A 19,180-nucleotide genomic window follows, 5' to 3' on the forward strand; every position below is an offset into this window, starting at 1 on the left:
TTTCCTTTAGGCTAGGGATTGCTGTCACAAAGGAAACATCTTTATATAAGAGCTACTATTATAGGGAAAAAAGCATTTAGTTCTCATTATATATGAAGATTTCACTTCCAGCATGTTTTATTCAGTAACGTATGGAAACCATTTCTAAGCATGTAGCTTTTAGCCTGCCTTATTTATTAAACTGCTCTTGGAATTGCTTCAATTATTGTCAGTAATTCTCCTTTATTATTTAGTGATACCCAAATACAATGAAGAGAATATGTTGTTTGTTTAAAAAAAGAAAGGAAGGAATACATGTTTTGTGGAGAGATCTGACAAAGCTTTTATATACATAAGATACCTACATATTTGATTTGTAGGTAGTTTATCATGTTTATTTGTAAGGGTTTTGGCAAGGAATTTTATTTTTTTTTTGTGGCTATGGGATGTTAAAAAAGAAAGCAAACAGGAAAAGAATTTTGCTGGAATGCTGCAGTTCATCTGTGGGTCACTGGCATGGGAGTTGAGGTGCACATGATGTGTTAATTGAGAGAGGAAAAATTGGAGACGGGAATTGATTTAGAATGGTAGGTGTCTGTATCAGGGAAACAAAACACAAATGTAACCCCCCACAGCCATATTGGTCAAAATACAGGTAAGGTCGTCATTGGACAACAGTTGGGGAATTTCACCTTTTAGGGGATTGGTAGCTATTTTTCTGTATTCCCTAAATCACTGCAAGATGATTATATAAAGAACAAGAATATTTTATATTCACAAACAGACTGCTTTTCCTTTCAATAGTATGAAATAGTGTTTGAAGTACAGTTGATAGTGGAAATGTCATTACTCAATATCCCTTTTTTTTTTTTTATTTTGGAACTTCTTTCCAGTAAAAAGGTCTGAAACGAAACTTTCTACTGCATAAAAAATTATAGTAGCAGAAAGCTGCTGCTTTTGAAAATGAAAATCCTGATTACAAGCCACAAAAACTGACCTGTTCTGATATTCTTATCACATTTTGTTAATTTTTTAAAATTTTAATTAAAATAATTCCTGAAATGTGAACATTGTGAAAGTTCTTATTCTAAAAAGCCATTTTGAATACAAAGCTATTTTAAGCTGAAAAGGTTATGCTGCCTTGAATGACTGAGACTAGTGGTGTATATGCTTTGGTGACTGGTTGCAACTGCAGTGTGAGCCTGGTTACTGCTACCGTGAACACTTATGAACTCCTTTGCAATTGCCATTCTCCAAGGAAAATGTCTGGACACAAGGCACAGAAACAAGGGTAGACTGACAGCTGAAAGGTAGATGGGTAGGTGGAGTACCTGCTACTGCCTTTCTCCTCTCTGTTGCCTGTTAGGCATTCTTTTGAACATGGACTGTTGTTACGCTACATTAAATTTTGTTATGACTCAATTCCTACAAACTTCATTCCTTTCACTGTGATTGCAATAAGTTCCTGTCAGCCTGACATGACAGGGTCAAAATCTTGCCTGGCAAAAATTTTCTTACTGTCCTAGCCTTGACAATTTACTTTGCTGAAAGATCTGCTTTTAGGAGTTTTGCCCCTAGTAAGATGGCAGAATATAGAAAAATTCAACAAAATTTAACAAAGTAATTATGTTCTTTGCCATGTGGTGCTGCAGGAGCCTTCAAAATTCAGCTTTCCAGAGGTGATATGTCTCTGTTTGTTGGAATGATATATGGATATATTTATAAAATATTTATAAAATTTTTGGCACCTAAAGTTTTCCACTGACAACAGGTTTTTTCTGTTTTTGAAATGTGCTAAATATATAGAAGTAAACTTACTGATAGCAAAGGAAGTTTCTAGAAATAGCACCCTGTACCATTTTGAATGTCTGGTCAAAAAATATTTTTTATATGCTTTAGCCAAAGTGTTGATTTATGGTTTGCTAATTTCAGCATGCTGGATTTTTGCTTGGTCAGGTACAGAGTTCTGTACCACCTCTGAGCTTAAAAGTCATGCAGTTATAATTGTTATCTTGGATGATATTTCCATCAGCATGTGGCTACTATGTCTTTGCAATGGAGGTAACCTTGGCTGAATAATGAATTGAAGTGGGCATCAATCACTAATGATGCTGCACAGAAGATATATCAGTGGATTTGTAAATGTCATCGCCCAAAGAAAGACTGTATTAAAGGACGAGAGAGGTTTCATTTTCCAAAGAAAATACTTTCTCTAGGATTAGTCAGAAGTATTTGTTTAAAATTTTACATAAGTTCCTGAGGTCCTTCGGGAGCTCCGAGACACAAAGTTCTACTTTAGCATACCGATGTATTATATGGACTTTCAAAAGGATGAATTTTGGATTTGAAATATGAATTTAATCAGCTTGATATTGAAGACTTGAAGTCATTCGTTCTGAGGACATTTTATTATAATCCACCTGTAGGCTAAAAGCAAAGACTGCTATTCCTTAGTGATTCCCTGCTCTCCTAGTGCAGATTTGATTTATTTTCACAAAAATTGTTAAAATACTGAGCTAAAAATGTATTAAAACCAAGTGGATCAAAGTTAGGTGTGGTCTAATAGATAAATTACTGCGCTCTCAGGTGCTGGGCTGCAGTTCAATCCAAGACATTTGACTCAGGTTAAATTAATTTCGTGGTCACATCTCACAGAGCTTAAAACAGTGGGATTTTCTGCTTGAGAAAGGTGGGAAATGGAGCTAGCCTGAATGACAAATCATTTCTCACATTTAGGTGGTCTTTTCAGGCTTGAACTTATTTTGAGGGAGAACTGAGAAATACAAATGGTCCTACTTAAGTTGTCCTTGGCTTCCGAGTTAAACAAAACAAAACAAACTTGTCCCAGAATCCTGCTTCTCTAGTCAAGTGTGTACAGGATTTTGAGGCAGATGCTCCAAATGTTACAGTTCTCTCTATCTGAAGAATTTGCTCATTTCTATACTCCTTTAATTACAGAAATGCTCTGCTTAACCTATTAAGTTCTTTTAGCTGTTATTAAAGATAAAAATGAACAAAAGGTATTTATTCCTTTTATTGTGATATTTGCCTGAATCATGAAAAATTAAATACATCTGAAGAATGTCCTGTGTCTACTTTTTGAGTCCAGATCTACTTTCACAAGTGTGAATTAAACAAAAATGGAACTGGCATATTTTAGGACTTTGTTCTGTAAACCTTAAGAATCCTTGTATGTTTAGTCATTTAGGTAACTGGGCCTGCTCTCATGAGTAATGACTGTCTGCCTCTCTACTTAATGTGGTGTTTGCCAATATTATCTCTGTTACTATATTACAGATCACCCATTTTGGCAGTATGAGTATTAAATTTACTAATTAAGTTCTGTAAAAGACAAAGTGATAGGTTCTGTGTTTTGTTTCATAAGGTCTAAGCATTTTTATTTAGCTGCCTTTCTCCCCCCTGCCCCTCCCTTTTAATTGCAAAATATTATGGTCCTAATCAGACATGGTGAATAGATACCATTTTAGGACATATTTTGAACATAAATCATTTTTGGTCATCCAGCGATTGCATCTGTTTTGACTGATGGTTTTGTGTTTGGGATTAAGTAATGGTTGCTGTGTTTGGGTATCCACATGCTTCTGTTGAGATAACCAAAGCACAAAATTTGAAGTTAATGCTGGCTTCTGACTACATAATACAGGACAGTACCTAATTTAGCATAAACCCTACTGATAAAAACTTAATTTATCAGCAGTTTCTGACAAAGCTTGAATCATTAGAGTGCATTTATGGCAATCAACACTTTCTGTCATTTTTGGTCTGGTACTAAAATGATCAAGGCTGGATTTTCTGTACTGTTGAATCATTACCTTAGATCACAGCTCCACTATGAATTTATGCTGGTCTACTTTCTTTTCATGCCTCTGACTTCTGTTGGTGTACTTGTGATGATATGTTGGATCAGATTTGGGAACTGATCAGGTTAAACTAATTTAGAAGAACAAAACAAAATTAGTTTTAACTTGCATCAGTTCCCTAATCAGGCTTCTTGTGTTACTGCATACGTGCCAGGGTAAAAGAAGGGTATTGACAGAAGTAACAAGCAATCAAAGGTACTGAAGGAGGGAGTACTTGTTTCTGGGGCAGTGCCAGCCATTTGCTGATGTAAATTGTTCACATAACCGCAAACTTAGAGTTACAGTGGATCCCAAGCAGTGCCAATGGATATGGGTAAAATTGTGAGTGAAATGATCTATATGGAATCATGAACTGATAATAAAAATAAGAAGAAAATGTGCTGCTGGATCAGAACGAAATTTAATTTTTAACTGGCATTTTACTAAACTTCATTTTTTTCATGAAAATTCTTGTAACAGTAATAGAGTGAAATGGTTCAGGAAAAAAATTGCATTCTTGTCTCTTTATGCAATTATTCTTAAGATAAACAACCTCGTAATGCATCTCCTCCCCCTCTTTTCTTCTTCTTGATTTTATACACTATTTTCAAATTAATTGAAACATTACTTTTTTTAAGGTTATCACCAACCTTGGGCCTCTGGAGTGGATTCTTAATACTCCCAGTCATCACAGAGTTCATCATGGTATGCTAAAAGCACAACCTCTTGTTCCTCAGTGTGTTTTTTCTCATGGTCACTATCTGTATAATAATAACAAGACTAAAATTGCACTGTAAAATTAGTTTTACAGAAGGATTGTAATTTTGATCATTGTTTCAAACTAGTCATTGTTCAGTTAGAAATTTCACAGTATTTTAAAAAACTTTTTTATAACTTTAAAATTTTACATTCAAGGTTAATTATTGAGCAGAAATTAAGCCTGGATAATGTGAAATAATTTGAAGACTTTGAGCAAAACAATTCAACATTTGTAAATATGAAGAGTGATAGAAAAATATCTCATCCTTCCCTGACTACTAAAACATCATCAACTTGTCAATCAGTAACAGGTGCTTTTGCATTCAAATTCAAGCACTGAACATGTGAAAAGACATGGTTACCTTTTAGAAGAAGAAGTGTTAAATGTTTTAGTGGAATTTGGTTTCAGCTGCCTGAGTTATTGAAAAATCTCACTTCACACAAGTGCATGATGATTGACTTTTCATCAATATTCAGAGGCATTCAAGACTGTACTGCATATGTAAATTGGATTAATAACTCCACTGCATACTGAAAAATGTCATGAACACATCTGAGGAATAGAAGTGGATTTCATAGATGCCCTTGGCTCATTCAGTGTGCAGAGATAACAAGTAAAAAAGTAATAGGGGAATGGAAGAACAAAATAATTTGAAACAGACTCAAATGCAGTTATACGTACAGAGGATGTTATTAATATTTATTATATCCTCCATGTGTAAAGTGTTTATGGCACTGTGTAGACTTTTTAAAAAGACTGTGGTGCTGTAAGTGTCTAATCCTTAAAATTTGCACAAGTACTGGTAATCCTGGAGGGAGACACTTTGCTCTTATTTGCTCTGCCGTAAATCCAAACTAATCCTCTGATCCTGATTGGAGTTAAGCAGAATCACCCTGGAGCTGATCAAGTGCTGTACAGTTGCTCCAGACAATCTCCACAAACTTGGGGATATGTAATCAACGTTTCTTTGCTCATACTTTTGATAGGACAGCTTATATACAAATACATGCCCTAGATGAATAGAAGGATGAGTTTTCCTCACACTGAAGTTAATAATAATAATGAAGACAGGATCAGACATATGGCACAGAAGATAGAGACAGCTGAAAGCCATTAATGAGATGATTGCACATAAATATATTTAGCATATATTTTCTTAGGTATAAACTGGTGAAATGATTTTTTGTTTGCTTTTTAATTTGTCTTTATAAATATATTTTGAATTGAGTTTACTCTCCAAACGAATCCTTTTATTTCACAGCAATTTGGGGTATGACATGTTTGATTTGTATGTTTGAATCTGAGTAGAAAGAAGACAATAAGCCTAGTAAGAAAAAAGAACTTCTATAGATGTATAAGGAATGGTAGGTTAACTACCTTTTAAATTTATTTTTAGATTATAAATTGATGCTAATGATGAAGATTTCCGTTCATAATCCAGTTGCACATATTCTTGTATATGCAATTATTGGTCTCATAAATTATTTTTATTATAGGTAGAAATCCTTACTGCATTGACAAAAATTATGGCGGCACACTCATTATCTGGGACAGGATATTTGGTAAGTAAAAAAAAGGTTTTCTCTCTCATGTTTGGTTAATGTGGCAAAATATGTATACTTTTGAAACTGATTGTTGCTTGTTCTTTTTTCTTCTTCTTCCATCAGGAACATTTGAGGCAGAAGATGCAAAAGTTGTATATGGCTTAACACATCCAGTAAATTCATTTGATCCCATCATGCTCCAGGTGCTATAGTTTGTATCACTGACTGGTATCTTCAACAGGCACTCATGTTCAAAAGAAACTCCTCTCAGGCACAGTTGAGGCCATCCTTGCATTGTTGCACAGTCAATTAAATGATCTACAATTTTTTAGCATTTTATTACAAAACGATTATTAGTACTCACTGCATTGACCGTATATGCAGAGCTTGTAGTCATCACGAAAATACAATACAGTAAAATTAACAACTAATTACAATGGCAATATATCAGGCCTTGGACTGAGTGTTGTCTATTTTGCCATATGCAGAGCAATATGCAGTGAAACACAGACAAAAATATCTATTTTTGTCTGTTTGCCTTCTCTAAATATTGCTATTCCATAAATAATCCCATGGTGTAGTATCTTTTCTATTTTTCTCTCTTCTGCATATTTGCTGTTCAAGGTACTCCAGAATGATTTGTGTTGACAGCATTATATAGCAGTCATCATGGTCTCAACAAAACCTCCAGAACAGGTTGAATATAGTTTTTTTAATAAAAAGGAAAAGAAAAGAAAAAAGAAGAAAAAGTACTTAGCGTGGTGCTTCTCAGATTTATTGGTCCAGGCTTCACTTAAGCTGGATAAAAGTTCCCTGTAAAAACCTCAGGGACTGAGGAGAGTTGAAGTCCCCATTTGCTTTTCATGACTGTTCACCCAAGAAGGCATCTCAAAGAACAAGAAATTCTACCTGCAGGGGTGTCTGGGCTGGAAGCTGAAAGGATGGCCACAGCCTGTGCAATTATATCCATTCCAGTAAGATACCGGATAAGTAATTTAGTTATTGAGAGTATGTCATGTCAAGGTCCCAGTAACCAAATTCTAGTTTAAAACTACCATAAATATAACTATACAGTATACAGTTGAATACTCTGGAGAGGCGGATTTTCCTCTAGGCAGAAGTCATTGTAATCCTCCCTATAAACCAAGGGCTTGATACAGCTCCTGCCTCTTTCAGTCAGGTTTTCTGAACTTCTGACTGTCTTCATCTATTCCTAATTTATTCTCTCTACAGACTTTGAAAAATCATTTACTTGAGAGCTAAAAGTGAATAAAACATAATGTTTTATTAAATTTTATTTTACTAACAATGAAAAATTACTTGCTCTTTTTTTCAGCTACGTCCCTTGGCTCATATTTGGAACACGTTTTGGGCCACACCTGGATTCTGCAATAAGCTTTCTGTCATATTCAAAGGGCCAGGCTGGGGACCAGGCAAACCTAGACTTGGCCTTCCTGAGGAAATCCCAGTGGTAAATAGAACATGCACAGGCTTTCAGTTTTGTGTAATTTACTTGGACCTCTTAATGCTACTGGATCAATGTTAAAAACTCTACGCATGCTATTTTAAATTAGCAAATTAGCAGTCATAAAGCATAGGGGAAGATGAAATGGGAACAGAAACTGAAGGAAATGAATGTTTTAGCTGTGTTTTTTCTTTTTATTTGAAGGAAAAAAGTATATTTTTTATTTATCTTTTCATTATTCATTTCCTGAAGAGATTTTAAAAATTGTTCTATAGAGTATGGTAATTTCTCTTTTTCTTTTAGCTGTGAACATACACAGAGAGTTAAACTCTGTCTCACACTAGGTAGTACATAAGTTTGATTCTAGATTATCTTTGTGCAATTATCTATGTCCCTTAATCTTTTTTGTGTTTGTAAGTATGAAGAATACTAAGGAATAACAGGCTGGATCAGGTCACTGTTGAAGGCTATTACCTGTTTTGCTTCATACAGATCACTGGAAAAGAAGTTCCCTTCAATCCAAGTATACCAGCTTATCTTAATTGCTATGCAGTTGTACATTTTGCTGTAATACTGGACTTGTATACTGAACTTCTTGGTACCGTGACTGTAAGTAATTCCTTTCTTTATAAAATAGCATCTCATGCTAACAGTAATATGACACACAACAATAAAGTATTGAGTAGAGGGTCTGCAGCCTGACTCATATCTTATTTAAACTCTTGTAATAATAACAAGATTATGTAAAAAAACCCAACATAAATGGCTAAATATATAATATAATATTAAATATATAATGTTTGTTATCATTTATTAAACAATATTTAATAACCATATTAATTATTTTTATATTAATATGCTTAAGTTAGGCAATTAAAATAAAAAATAATAAATGTTGCACAGAAGACATATGTGTCTCCTTCAGTTGTTAGGACCTCATGAGAGGAAAAATGTATCTCAGGCTTGAAACTATGTAGGTTTTAAGATGTCAAGGTTGGTCATATTGTGTGACGTCAACAATGTCCAAGCTTTAGAAGGAAGATTGCAAAGGCCTTGTGGTGCTTGCAGGTGGGAAGCTTGGTGTCAGCATGAGTTCAGAGTCGGAGGAGCACAGACTCAGTGCAAACCCTTCTTCCAGTCTTGAACATACAGCAGCATTGATAGAAATACAGCAAGGAGAGGCATGTAGTTACTACCTTGCGTTTGGGCTGACAGGATCTCCCTGGTAACACGATGTGGTCCCTCCATGGATACCTGGCAGTCTCTGAAGGTGATCTAGGAGGCCATCTCCACCTACAAGAAGCGAGACATTAACTGCTTCCACGGCTTCACACCCTTCCAGCCTCCTTTTCATTCTTCCTTCCTTGGCAACTCTTTCTGTTTTACTAAAGCTAAAATCTTCTAGCTATGAAACCTAATTTTAATGCATCTGATATTCCCGCAAATGAGTCAAAGACCTACCAAAACACCACAGAAGTCTATCAGTTTGATAAAACACCCCTTGGCCACCTTCTTAAACCCTTTCTAAGACCTCCTTGGTTAAAAAGCAGTCTTCTTGTGTTTGTGTCACCCACGTTGCTACAGACCTGCTGTCTGTCAGGGTGCCGAGGGCCCCCTGGGTTCTTCAGCCTCTGCTTGCCTGCGGACCTGCCTTCTCCCAGCACGCTCACCTGGCCATCTCTGCCCCTCGGCCAACGGTGGTTGCTGTCCCCTGCCCACCTCGATGGATGCTGCAGGACAGCACCCATCCCGCTGGGGCCGTGGCCCCGTCCGCTGGCTGCCACTGCCCGCCCCCCCGCCTTCCCCAGGGTGCAGCCCCTGGCCGCTGCGCCCCCACGCCTTTGCCCGTGACCAGCACGTCTGAATCAATCCAGCCAAGAGGCAGGTTTCTAGAAATAAGTCTCTCTTGCGTATCTGACCGTGGTCATCCAGGAAGGATTCCAGAGGACCGCAAAGCCATTTCAAAGGGGTCAGAAATCTTGTCCAAACGTTGACGTTTTGGTCTTGCAACTCAGACGTTCCTCTTGCGTCCCAGGGCAAGAAGGGCAGGAAAGGGACTCTGCCTGCAATAATTTCTTGGGATATGTGGCAGCAGGCTTATAGCAGCTCTGCACATACTAGCTGCTACAGCCCTTATTTTATTTTTTTTTCCCACATTTTTGGTTAGATGTATTCTGAGTAGCACATCAGCCCAGCAGAATGATGCGATTTTTTATTAAAGTTTAGAGTATTTTATATAGCATTCCTGATATAATGTGTAAAGGCTACCTCAGGCATACTCTTCTGATTAATACAAAGTTATTCTACACATCGTGTTCACCTCTATAAAGGGACACACTGGAACTGCAGGGAATTTGGAGATTGCTAAGCCATCTGAGGCTTAGTCTATTCTAAGTAATTTCTGAGAACAGGAAATTAAGCCAAAGATAAGGATAAATACCTCCAATGTATACAAGATATACACTATACATGATTGCCGATGTTCTTACATTGAGAAAAGCCTCTGCGAGATTTTCCGGCTATGCTTCTAGATTCCTACATACCAGAAGCAAGTCATATTTGTGTAGGGATCAAACTGCGGGTTTTTTGTTTGGTTGTTTTTTTTGGTTTTTTACTTTGTTGCTGTTGCTTTTAGGAGCAAGAAGTAAGGAGTCTGCTCATGATTTTTTTCCTATTTTTATTCATTTCTCTTTTTGCCTTTTTCTGGTCCTGGAAGGAAAAATGGATGGTCCAAATTATTTTCTCTGCTGATAACTGCAGCTGTTTAAGAGTAAGGAATAAGGGAAGTTGAAAAATGCACCCAAGCCCAGATGATCATTAAATTCTTGCAGTCATGGAGGAAACATCCTGAAGATCCACCATTTATGAACTTATTGTGGAAAAACAACTAGAAAATTCCCTGCACAAAACTGCAGGGTAATAAGGTAGTAAGGATAAGAAGGGGAGAGCACAGGGGACGAGAAGCACCTCATCTCAGGACATAAACCTTCAGCGTGGGTGTAGAAAGTGCTGGTCCCAAGGCAGAGTTCCAGCATTGCTCTGCAGTACAGTGGGGAAGCTGTCATGAGAAGGAAGCTTGTGTATGAATAACTTTACTTGGCAAAAATCTTTCTTCAATATCAGCTTTCCACTACACTGAGTTATGAAATGTCTATGGATACAACTGGAACTTTCTGTCTGGCTATGAATTATGTCATAACTGTGGCATAGCTCCATAAATGGAGAAAGCTAACTGTTTTCCTCATTTTTAGGTATAAGTTCCATTTCATAATAGCCATAAGACACAGCACACAGCTATTACATTTCTCAAGTGATTACAGTTGCTCAGTGTTTGGTCTCACGCCCTGTAGAAGTGTTAAATTTCTCTATTTGTAAAGAGCAACCATATACCTTCAATCTGAATGACCTACATTTAGCTTATGAAAAGAGCAAAACAAGAAAGAACAAATATATATTTTCCACAGGAGAGAGCATACAGTGTTTATTTTCAATATAGCAATCATCTGCACTACATCCAGAGAATAAAAATTACTTCTGAGCTCTCCACATCTAGATCTGATCCAAAGCTCATTGAAGAAATGGGATTTGGATCAGTCCCAGAGAGAGTGCTAGGAGTGTAAAACTGCAGTACATTCAAAGCAAAAGTCTCATAGCTCCAGAACTGCATGTATCACATAAATCAAAGTGAAGTGTACTTTAAACACATCTTGCAGTGTCTTTTTAATTGTTGATAGATACTGTAACTTTTACTGTGCTAATAATGCTATGAATATGTGAGCAGTTTCAACTAGATGAAAAGTAGTAAGGGGTAAGATAGATCTCTTGAAAGCTGAGAACACAATTAATATATCCATTCAGTAGGACATCAGCAAGTACTGTATATGGAATATTGCTAAGAATTTACAATTTTTTTAGGAATTCTAAGTTAAAATAAATTCATACAAAGCCACCTAACAATACAAATTTCATAGCATTGTATTAGCATTCTTCATTTGAATGTCGAAAGTGTCTGATATATGACAGCAGGATATCTGTTAACTTATGAAACATGCTGACATCGTTCCTAGCAGTTCTTCTGAAACACTGAACACATTAGGATGAGAAAATGCATCCATGTTATTCTTCAAAAGGAATAAAAGAATCTGAGTTCTTTGAAATACAAAAGTCAATTTGGAATATTTTGGTGTTCATCTAAATACATATCTGGAGTAACATGTTTCCTTTGTTTAAATAAATTATTTTTTTCATTACCAAAACCCCATAAAATAATAATGCTGTGGCATTCTCTTGATTACAAAGCTATGTAAACTTCTTCCCAAAATGTATAATGGCCCCTTTTTTTGAGGCTCCAAGGTATTTTTAAAGCTTCAATGAAATCAAAATCCAACAGAAATATTTTTTTCTGTTTGATTGCAGCCAATAACCACATTGCAAAGTTGTGGCTGACTTGTAATTGGGGAACCTGCTGTGGTCCCACAGGCTTCTTTGTTTATACAAATACTCCAGTATATAAATACTCATTTATTTTATATATACATCCATGCACATTATGTTTAAGTGGAACGAGGATGCTAGCACTAACGAAGGTGTAAAAGGCACATTCTTTTCACACTGCAACTTGCAGTATGTAGATTTAATATATGATGTTTAGTTTAGTGATATAACCCACTGACTATTTTGTTGATTTTGGTAGAGTAATGCCTAGAAAATGGATGCCTCAGCTGCCAGCATCCACTTCATAGGGTGATACATGTTTGAAAGTAAATAAAAGAATCAAGACAGCATGTAACTGTACCGCTGGAGCTGTAAAGAAAAACTTATGGAAGCAAACTAATAACGCTAAAATTTATGCTACATGGCTGATTTTCTAAAAGTTGTTATTCCCAAATGGCATCGTGGTATATTTCACTGCAAATTTCTTGGTAGTCCTTGACTAGGAGCACAAATGAGGAAACATATTTTTTTGCTGTATATGAATGTGGTTCGTGTATCTACAGTGAAGGGTAACTTAAAACTTCTACCTTCATGGTTCCCAGTAAGGCTTTATGCCTCACCCTTCATCACTCCAGAAAGCTGAAGACTTGGGAAGTGGAAGGCTGCAACACTGTACTCGGGCATTACGGTGCCATGCGTTTGTGTGAGTCTGATGATAGTGCCATTTTGCAATTAACTGTGAATCTGCAGGTTGTGCTTTAGAGTCGTCCAGTCCTTCACATTCTGAGCCACAGATGGTATTGGACCATAAGAACTTTTACAAACAGCTAGTGTTCAAAATGTTATGGTTCAAGTAGGAGAGCATCTGAAGAGAAATGGAAATTGACCTGAAAACAAAATCTGTAAAACATGATCATACCTGGCTCGGGTAGTTATTATGCCGAAAAACCTCATATAGCATTTTAACCATTTAAAGATAAAAGCTTGATTATATTTGAGTTTGATTTTCCTAAATTATAAGGTTGCTTCAGTTCTTCTGCTTTACTAACAGACATTAAAATGTATTTTTATTCTCTTTTTTTTTTTTTTTCTGGAAATCCATCTTTGAACTGCAATTTATTAATTTCCATTCAAGTTCTTAATCTATGCTTTTTTCTTCTGTGGTTAGATAAATGTGGAGAGTCAAATAATAACTCCAGGCTCCAATTTTGCACCTCTTAGAGAAAACGTTTAAGAGAATTTTGCAGAGTCATACTCCAAATTCTTGTATTCAATCCTTTCTTTCTTTGTAGAGAGGAAGCTACAGTCTGAATTACACTATTACACTGTCTCTAATACCAAGCTCATCATTATTTCAAGGTCCATCAACAACCATATAATAGAATAACAATAATAAAAATTGTTATTATTTCCTGAAAATATGTTAACTTTAAAACAGTAATTTTAATTTTTTTCCTACTCTTCTAGAAATGGCAATTAAAATATATCTTTAAGCAAAGAAAAAATATTGATAGACGTTATGAGAGAAAACACCACTAAAATATGACCCAGAAGTGTCTGCTTGGAGAAGTGTTTCCATCATCCACTCAAATCCAACTCTTAGTGCAGGGGCCAAATTTAGCCTCTAGACTTGCAGGCTGGCTGATTGCAAGAAAGAGAATAATTCAAAAAGTGCTCTCTCCCCACTGATTACAGAGAAAGCTTAGGTTAGTAACAGGTTTTTAGGCACTTCAGTAAAGGTACTTAATGGAAGGTAGAATGAATCAGCACCTCAGTTTTCTGAAACTGGAATCACAAGGAAACCCAGACGCCTAGGACTTAGTGACTGGCTGTCTAATGCCAGCCAGCTCAGAAACACTGGAAGGGGAGAAAAGTGGGAAATCATGCAGCTCTTTTAAACTGGAAATTGGAGACACCCTTATTCATTCATAGCAGGTACTGCTGGATCCTTCCTGGAGATAAATATGAACATTTGTTGTCTCAAAACCATTGCAGGTTCATTCATTTTCCATAAAGTGTGATTTTAGCCATATATTGTAATGTAGCAATTACATGACTTGGTTAACATTTGGATTTGGTGTTCATTTCTCTTTCCTGCCTGAGGGGGATACAAACCCTTACATTCCTTTTCTCAGAGTAGTGCCCTACCACTGTGGGAACAATTTTAAGGCAGTCTGTAGAAGCTAGTGCATTGCACTGGAAACACAAAGCAAAATCAGACCCACCTGGTCAGAAGGACTACATTTAAAAAAAGGTGTAATTCTCCAACTTAAAAGTGAGGACAGTCTCTAAGGAGGAACGTCTTGAATTTTCCCTGGAAAAATCCTTCATTTGACAAGTGACAATAATTGAAAAACATATCAAAACATTTCTAAGAAATTTATGGGTGAGTTCCCTTATGCCTGTGGCAAATCATGTTTTTCTTTGTCCACTTGAATTTTTGTGTGACCTAGTTTCTACAGGAAGCTGAAGTGGGAGTTGAACTTACTGTGGCTAGATGAGCAGTTTAAGGGCTACTCATTTTATTAAACTGAAATAGAGTGTGTGCCTGATTTTTATAAAAAAGCTCTGTCCAAAAATGTTGTCACTTCAAATTGCTTCATGTTAACAGTGGAAAGTCTTTTAAACTTAGGGTAGCTGTGGGGTTTTCAGATTCTAGAAACTGAAGTTTTCAAAATGAACTCCCTCAATTTAATCTTTTATTGAAAAATTTTAAAACTCGTATCTGGAATTTGCAAATGTATTCCAAGTGATACAAACTTTGATAAAGGATTATAAGCCCATTAGAGCATTTTTGCTTTCTGGACTTGAGCAAGAGTCTCAACATACAACTGCTATACTGAGTCCCTCCAGTATTCAATATCTAGCTCAATATCCTGTCTCCTGTGATGGCCAATAGCAGATGCCTAGGATAAGAGCATAAGGAAAGTGTAAAGAGTATCCTTTCTCAAGGTCTACGTGTAAGTAGATGGTGGTGGTAATCATCAGTCTGAGGTTTTGTAAGTTTATCGTAAGGAGGGATAGAACAGATTGGAAATGTAGCAATGCAGTAATGAGTTTGATCTGTCCTGGTATAAATCTGTGCAACAGAGTGGCTTGACAGGTGTCATTTGTGAGAAGTGTGTTCTGGCTTGTAAACTGGGGAGGCTGCTGTTTAGCTCGCTCATTGCTGAGATTGTGTTTTCTTTGTTCAATAACTGTTTGTTAAAGATATCTAAGTAGGTGCTTGTGATTCTTCAGTAAAACAACAGAAACCTGCCCAGCCTGAGTGTGTGGTTTGATGTGTTTTGCAAACATGGGCACTGTAAGTTCACACAGCTGTAAAACTTGAGAATATCCTCCTGTGGCCTCCCACGCTCACAGATAGTTACCTTAGATCTCTTCGAGGGGTAGGGGCCACCACCGAAGGAAGGTGGGCATGTCACTGAGTGGGATTTATTGAAATCAGGGCAGACATTCATAGATTTTTATTTTTCCAGTGCCTGCAATCTTGAAGTGCAAGATGCTGTTCATAAACCCCACTGCTGTTGAAGCCAGAAAGGATTCCTATAACTCAGCCAGATCCACTACTTTTGTTTTGGTTTTTTTGTTGTTTTTTAAATGAAAAAGCAGAGGCTTTTCAAAACTAATATTTGAAAGGAAGTCAGGGAGGGAACAAGAAAAGTGATTAAATATTTGATTTTCAAAGGCAGCTGTGTAGAATATACAAAATATTTAATAAATGAAAAAATTCAAACTTCACAATGAAACGAATTTCTGTTTTCCTGAGGTTTGTTTATATCATTTCGATGTAAATTTTAAGGACATAAATCCTCACGCTGCTGTTCATCCAAGTACTAACACACATGTTAATGTTTAAAAGTGTTTTAAGTCTGGTTGAAGTTAATGGTATGAGTTGAAGAGTTTTGCTGAATTGGGAATCAAGTGTTGAGTTGTCATGAAGGGACAATATTAATTTTGTTTCTTCTTAAATATGGTCATGTTGTCATGTCATGTGAATTCTTATTCTTACCAGTGTGTTGGTTTTGGTATCCATTGGGATTCATGGATGAGTATTGTAAAGACCTGGTAACATAAGATTAAGAAAAAGAACAGGGTTTCTGGGATTTTTATCTAGAAATAAGTTTGTTCCCTCTTGGGTAAAGGCATAAGGGAATCAAGTAACTTTGGGAAAACACATAGCGCGGAAGAGAATATCTTAAACATTATTTTGGAAATACAGCATTCAGGAAACAGGCATAAAGGTGGTTACTCCGGGTAAGTGTGCTATCCAGAGCAGATATTTTTGTTGTAAAATTTAAAGTAACGAATTGCCTTAAAAGCAGACACTAACATCACCGACTGAGGAAGTTGAAGCTCCTGTTCTGTTAAAACTCCATTTCTCTTCAGAAAATTACTCTAAATAAATTCCTTGTCTAATTTTAACAGATGTTATCACAGGGAACTGTTCTCCTGAGAATTGGCTTTATCATTCTGTCCTTGACCTCTTTCGGACTGCTTATGGAGAACAGGTAAGATACAAAACATGCTTTTCTTTTTTTCTCTCATTATGCATTATTTATCGTTACATGGCAATCTCAAGTGTGTCAGAAACTATATTGATAAAGAAATATAGATACACTCGGACACATATGTTGTTGTCTGTTGACTAGAAAATAACACATAACTAGCCAGCACTTAAACCCAGGAGTGTTCCCATAGCAATAAGTGGCTATATCAATGTTGTGCCTTGCAGAAAAATTATGGGATGGGCTACTTATGTCACCCTCTGTGCTTGCATTTGTTGGGTCCACATCTCTGGATTTGGGATGCTGGCAGGCCAGTGAGACCTGCAGGCTGTCCCAAGGCCATTCAAGCTCAGACTGCAACCATATTGTGCCAGTCCTGTGTAGCATGCCACAGGTGTCAGATACAGTGATGGTACAGGAAAAGCACTCAGTGTAGCTCAGAGTAGACTCAAAATCACGTGAAGGATGTTGTAAGCTTAAGACTAAATTTAATCAGTATGGATTCAAATCATATTGGATCTTGAATACACCAGCCCACTGAGGCATACACTATGGAAGTAGTCCATACAGGCACCGTGACCCTACAGAAGAGTAAATAGCAGCTACGGTTTCTTACAAAGAAACTATTTGCCTGCCAGAGCAGAAATCTGGAATAGAAGCTTCCTTTGAGATTGAGGTGCCACTTCGGCTTTGCACCTGCTGTTCATTATGTTTTCAGAAAGGAATACCTTTCACTTGTATGGACTGAACAACTTATTTCAGGACAGGTAAAAATCTGTCAGTATGCCAGAGAGGTATAACTTAGCGAGTTAATAATGTGCATTAGTAAAAATTTACTAATTTACTAAAAGTAGACCAATGAAAAGATTCTGAACTACTCATGTAGCAGTTTTCAGAATTTTGCTGTTGTTATTTTTGAGGTCAAAAGATAATAGCTATATATACAGCTACATTTGTGTTAGCTCATATATAGTTTGTGAGTATGTGTATTCTCCGCCCCCCCGGCCAGGAAGTTCAGTGTTATAGGTCCATGTAAGGTGTATACTATAAAAACTTAACTATAAGGTTGAGAAAGATGACTTGATGTAAGTACAGGACATCACAAACTGTTTCTACATTCTCTTTTTCACCGAAGTTAACAAAGAAGAAAAAATTGGATGTTAATCTGAATTACTTCCTGTTTCTAGGCCCAAAGCAGGAATTTTGGAAATCATCCGCTGCTTAGTCTTCGTAGGTGTGTACAAACATGGTTACTTAAGGAGTCAGTTTTCTTCCTTGGGCTATGCATATGAGGTAAGGCACTTATTTTGAAATATCAGCGCTGATGACTCTAGATTTTTTATCTCTTTAGTAAAAGAGGAAACACTAAACATTTATATTTTGCTTCCTTTTTTAACATTATACTATTTGAGTAGAATATTGGTTTTTTTTCTTTTTTTATCTCTTTATTTCTCACTTTTTATGATTAACTTGTAAGAAAATTATTGGCATTTGCTCCCAATTCCAATTTCCATTGAAAAAAAAAGTCAGGAAAGTGTATATTTAACATTTCTTGCAAAAATAATATATCAGTGGCCATATGCTTTGAAGTAAATAACAGAAATGTGTTGCTGAATTTGAATTGATTAAGTCACCTTTCATGAGAGAATTCTGAAAATGCTTGGAGGCTGGAGGAGTCTTAAATATAAAATATTTTGTTCTGTACTTATACCTCAGAAGCAGACTTTTAGCCATTGACAAAGATAGGATACTGGACTAAATAGACCTTTGGTCTGATCAAGTATGGTTGCTTTTGTGTTCTTAGGACTTATTTTTACCCTGTTTGTGATTTTTGCTTTTTAATCTACCTTTTTCTTTTTTCAGTGCAGTTGGTATTTCATAATAACTCTTTTAATATTATCTGAATTAAATAACACTGAATTATTAATATGATTCTGATATGAATAACATTCACAAGCTACCTAGTGCTGGTTACCAGCAAAGACAGTTATCAGCAAGGTTATGAACAGGTTGCTAGACTAGTAGAACTGTTATCAGAAAGTTACCTTTTGGCTTAAAACCAGAAAAAATGAAATAAAACAGTAGGGATTGAGACTTAACCAAGTTCGAAATGGTTCCTTTCTTTTGAAACATCTGCAAAATTTATAGCAACTTTCCTAATTGGAGGTTTCTGGTAGGGGTGCTGATTCTCCTGCTTTTCTGAGAGATCAGGCAATAGCAGAATGGAAAAATATCTTATGCTGCTGTGGGTCTTTTTTTTTTTTTTTTCTTTTTTGCCTTGGATAGGAAACAATAAGTATTGGACAATATTAAAAGCTAGATAAATACCACTAATCAAGAATTGTTTTAATTTTTTTCCCATATTGTTACATTGTCAAACCTTTGGTTTATAAATCAAACAGTTCTTGAATTCCTTTGAGAAGTCTGCCAGAACTCAGCAGATATTTGAAGGATTTTACTTGTATAAATATCATTTGGAAAATGTTTTTATTATTTACTGAGTAACCCACTACAGTAGATAGGCTTGAAGCAAAAAATTCTAAAATTTGGCAATTAATTCTATAGCCCTTGAGATATAGCTCTCAGACTTGAATTATTTGGGTATTCTAACTGAATTTGGGGAGAATTAT

At 36.2% G+C, this 19,180-nt stretch overlaps 1 protein-coding gene across 1 annotated transcript in view; it reads left to right on the plus strand.

Moving 5' to 3' along the window:
* AGMO (alkylglycerol monooxygenase) overlaps positions 1 to 19,180 on the plus strand; it is a 198,486-nt gene that overhangs the window by 96,867 nt on the left and 82,439 nt on the right. Inside the window, exons 6-12 of the mRNA XM_010577667.1 lie at positions 4,478 to 4,544; positions 6,096 to 6,161; positions 6,267 to 6,346; positions 7,480 to 7,614; positions 8,101 to 8,217; positions 16,471 to 16,553; positions 17,738 to 17,843. Of these exons, the coding sequence (XP_010575969.1) occupies positions 4,478 to 4,544; positions 6,096 to 6,161; positions 6,267 to 6,346; positions 7,480 to 7,614; positions 8,101 to 8,217; positions 16,471 to 16,553; positions 17,738 to 17,843 (654 nt within the window). The remainder of the gene's footprint in view (positions 1 to 4,477; positions 4,545 to 6,095; positions 6,162 to 6,266; positions 6,347 to 7,479; positions 7,615 to 8,100; positions 8,218 to 16,470; positions 16,554 to 17,737; positions 17,844 to 19,180) is intronic.

The sequence above is a fragment of the Haliaeetus leucocephalus genome, unplaced genomic scaffold (genome assembly GCF_000737465.1).
Source record: "Haliaeetus leucocephalus isolate CR32 unplaced genomic scaffold, Haliaeetus_leucocephalus-4.0 Scaffold566, whole genome shotgun sequence".
Classification (NCBI taxonomy): domain Eukaryota; kingdom Metazoa; phylum Chordata; class Aves; order Accipitriformes; family Accipitridae; genus Haliaeetus; species Haliaeetus leucocephalus.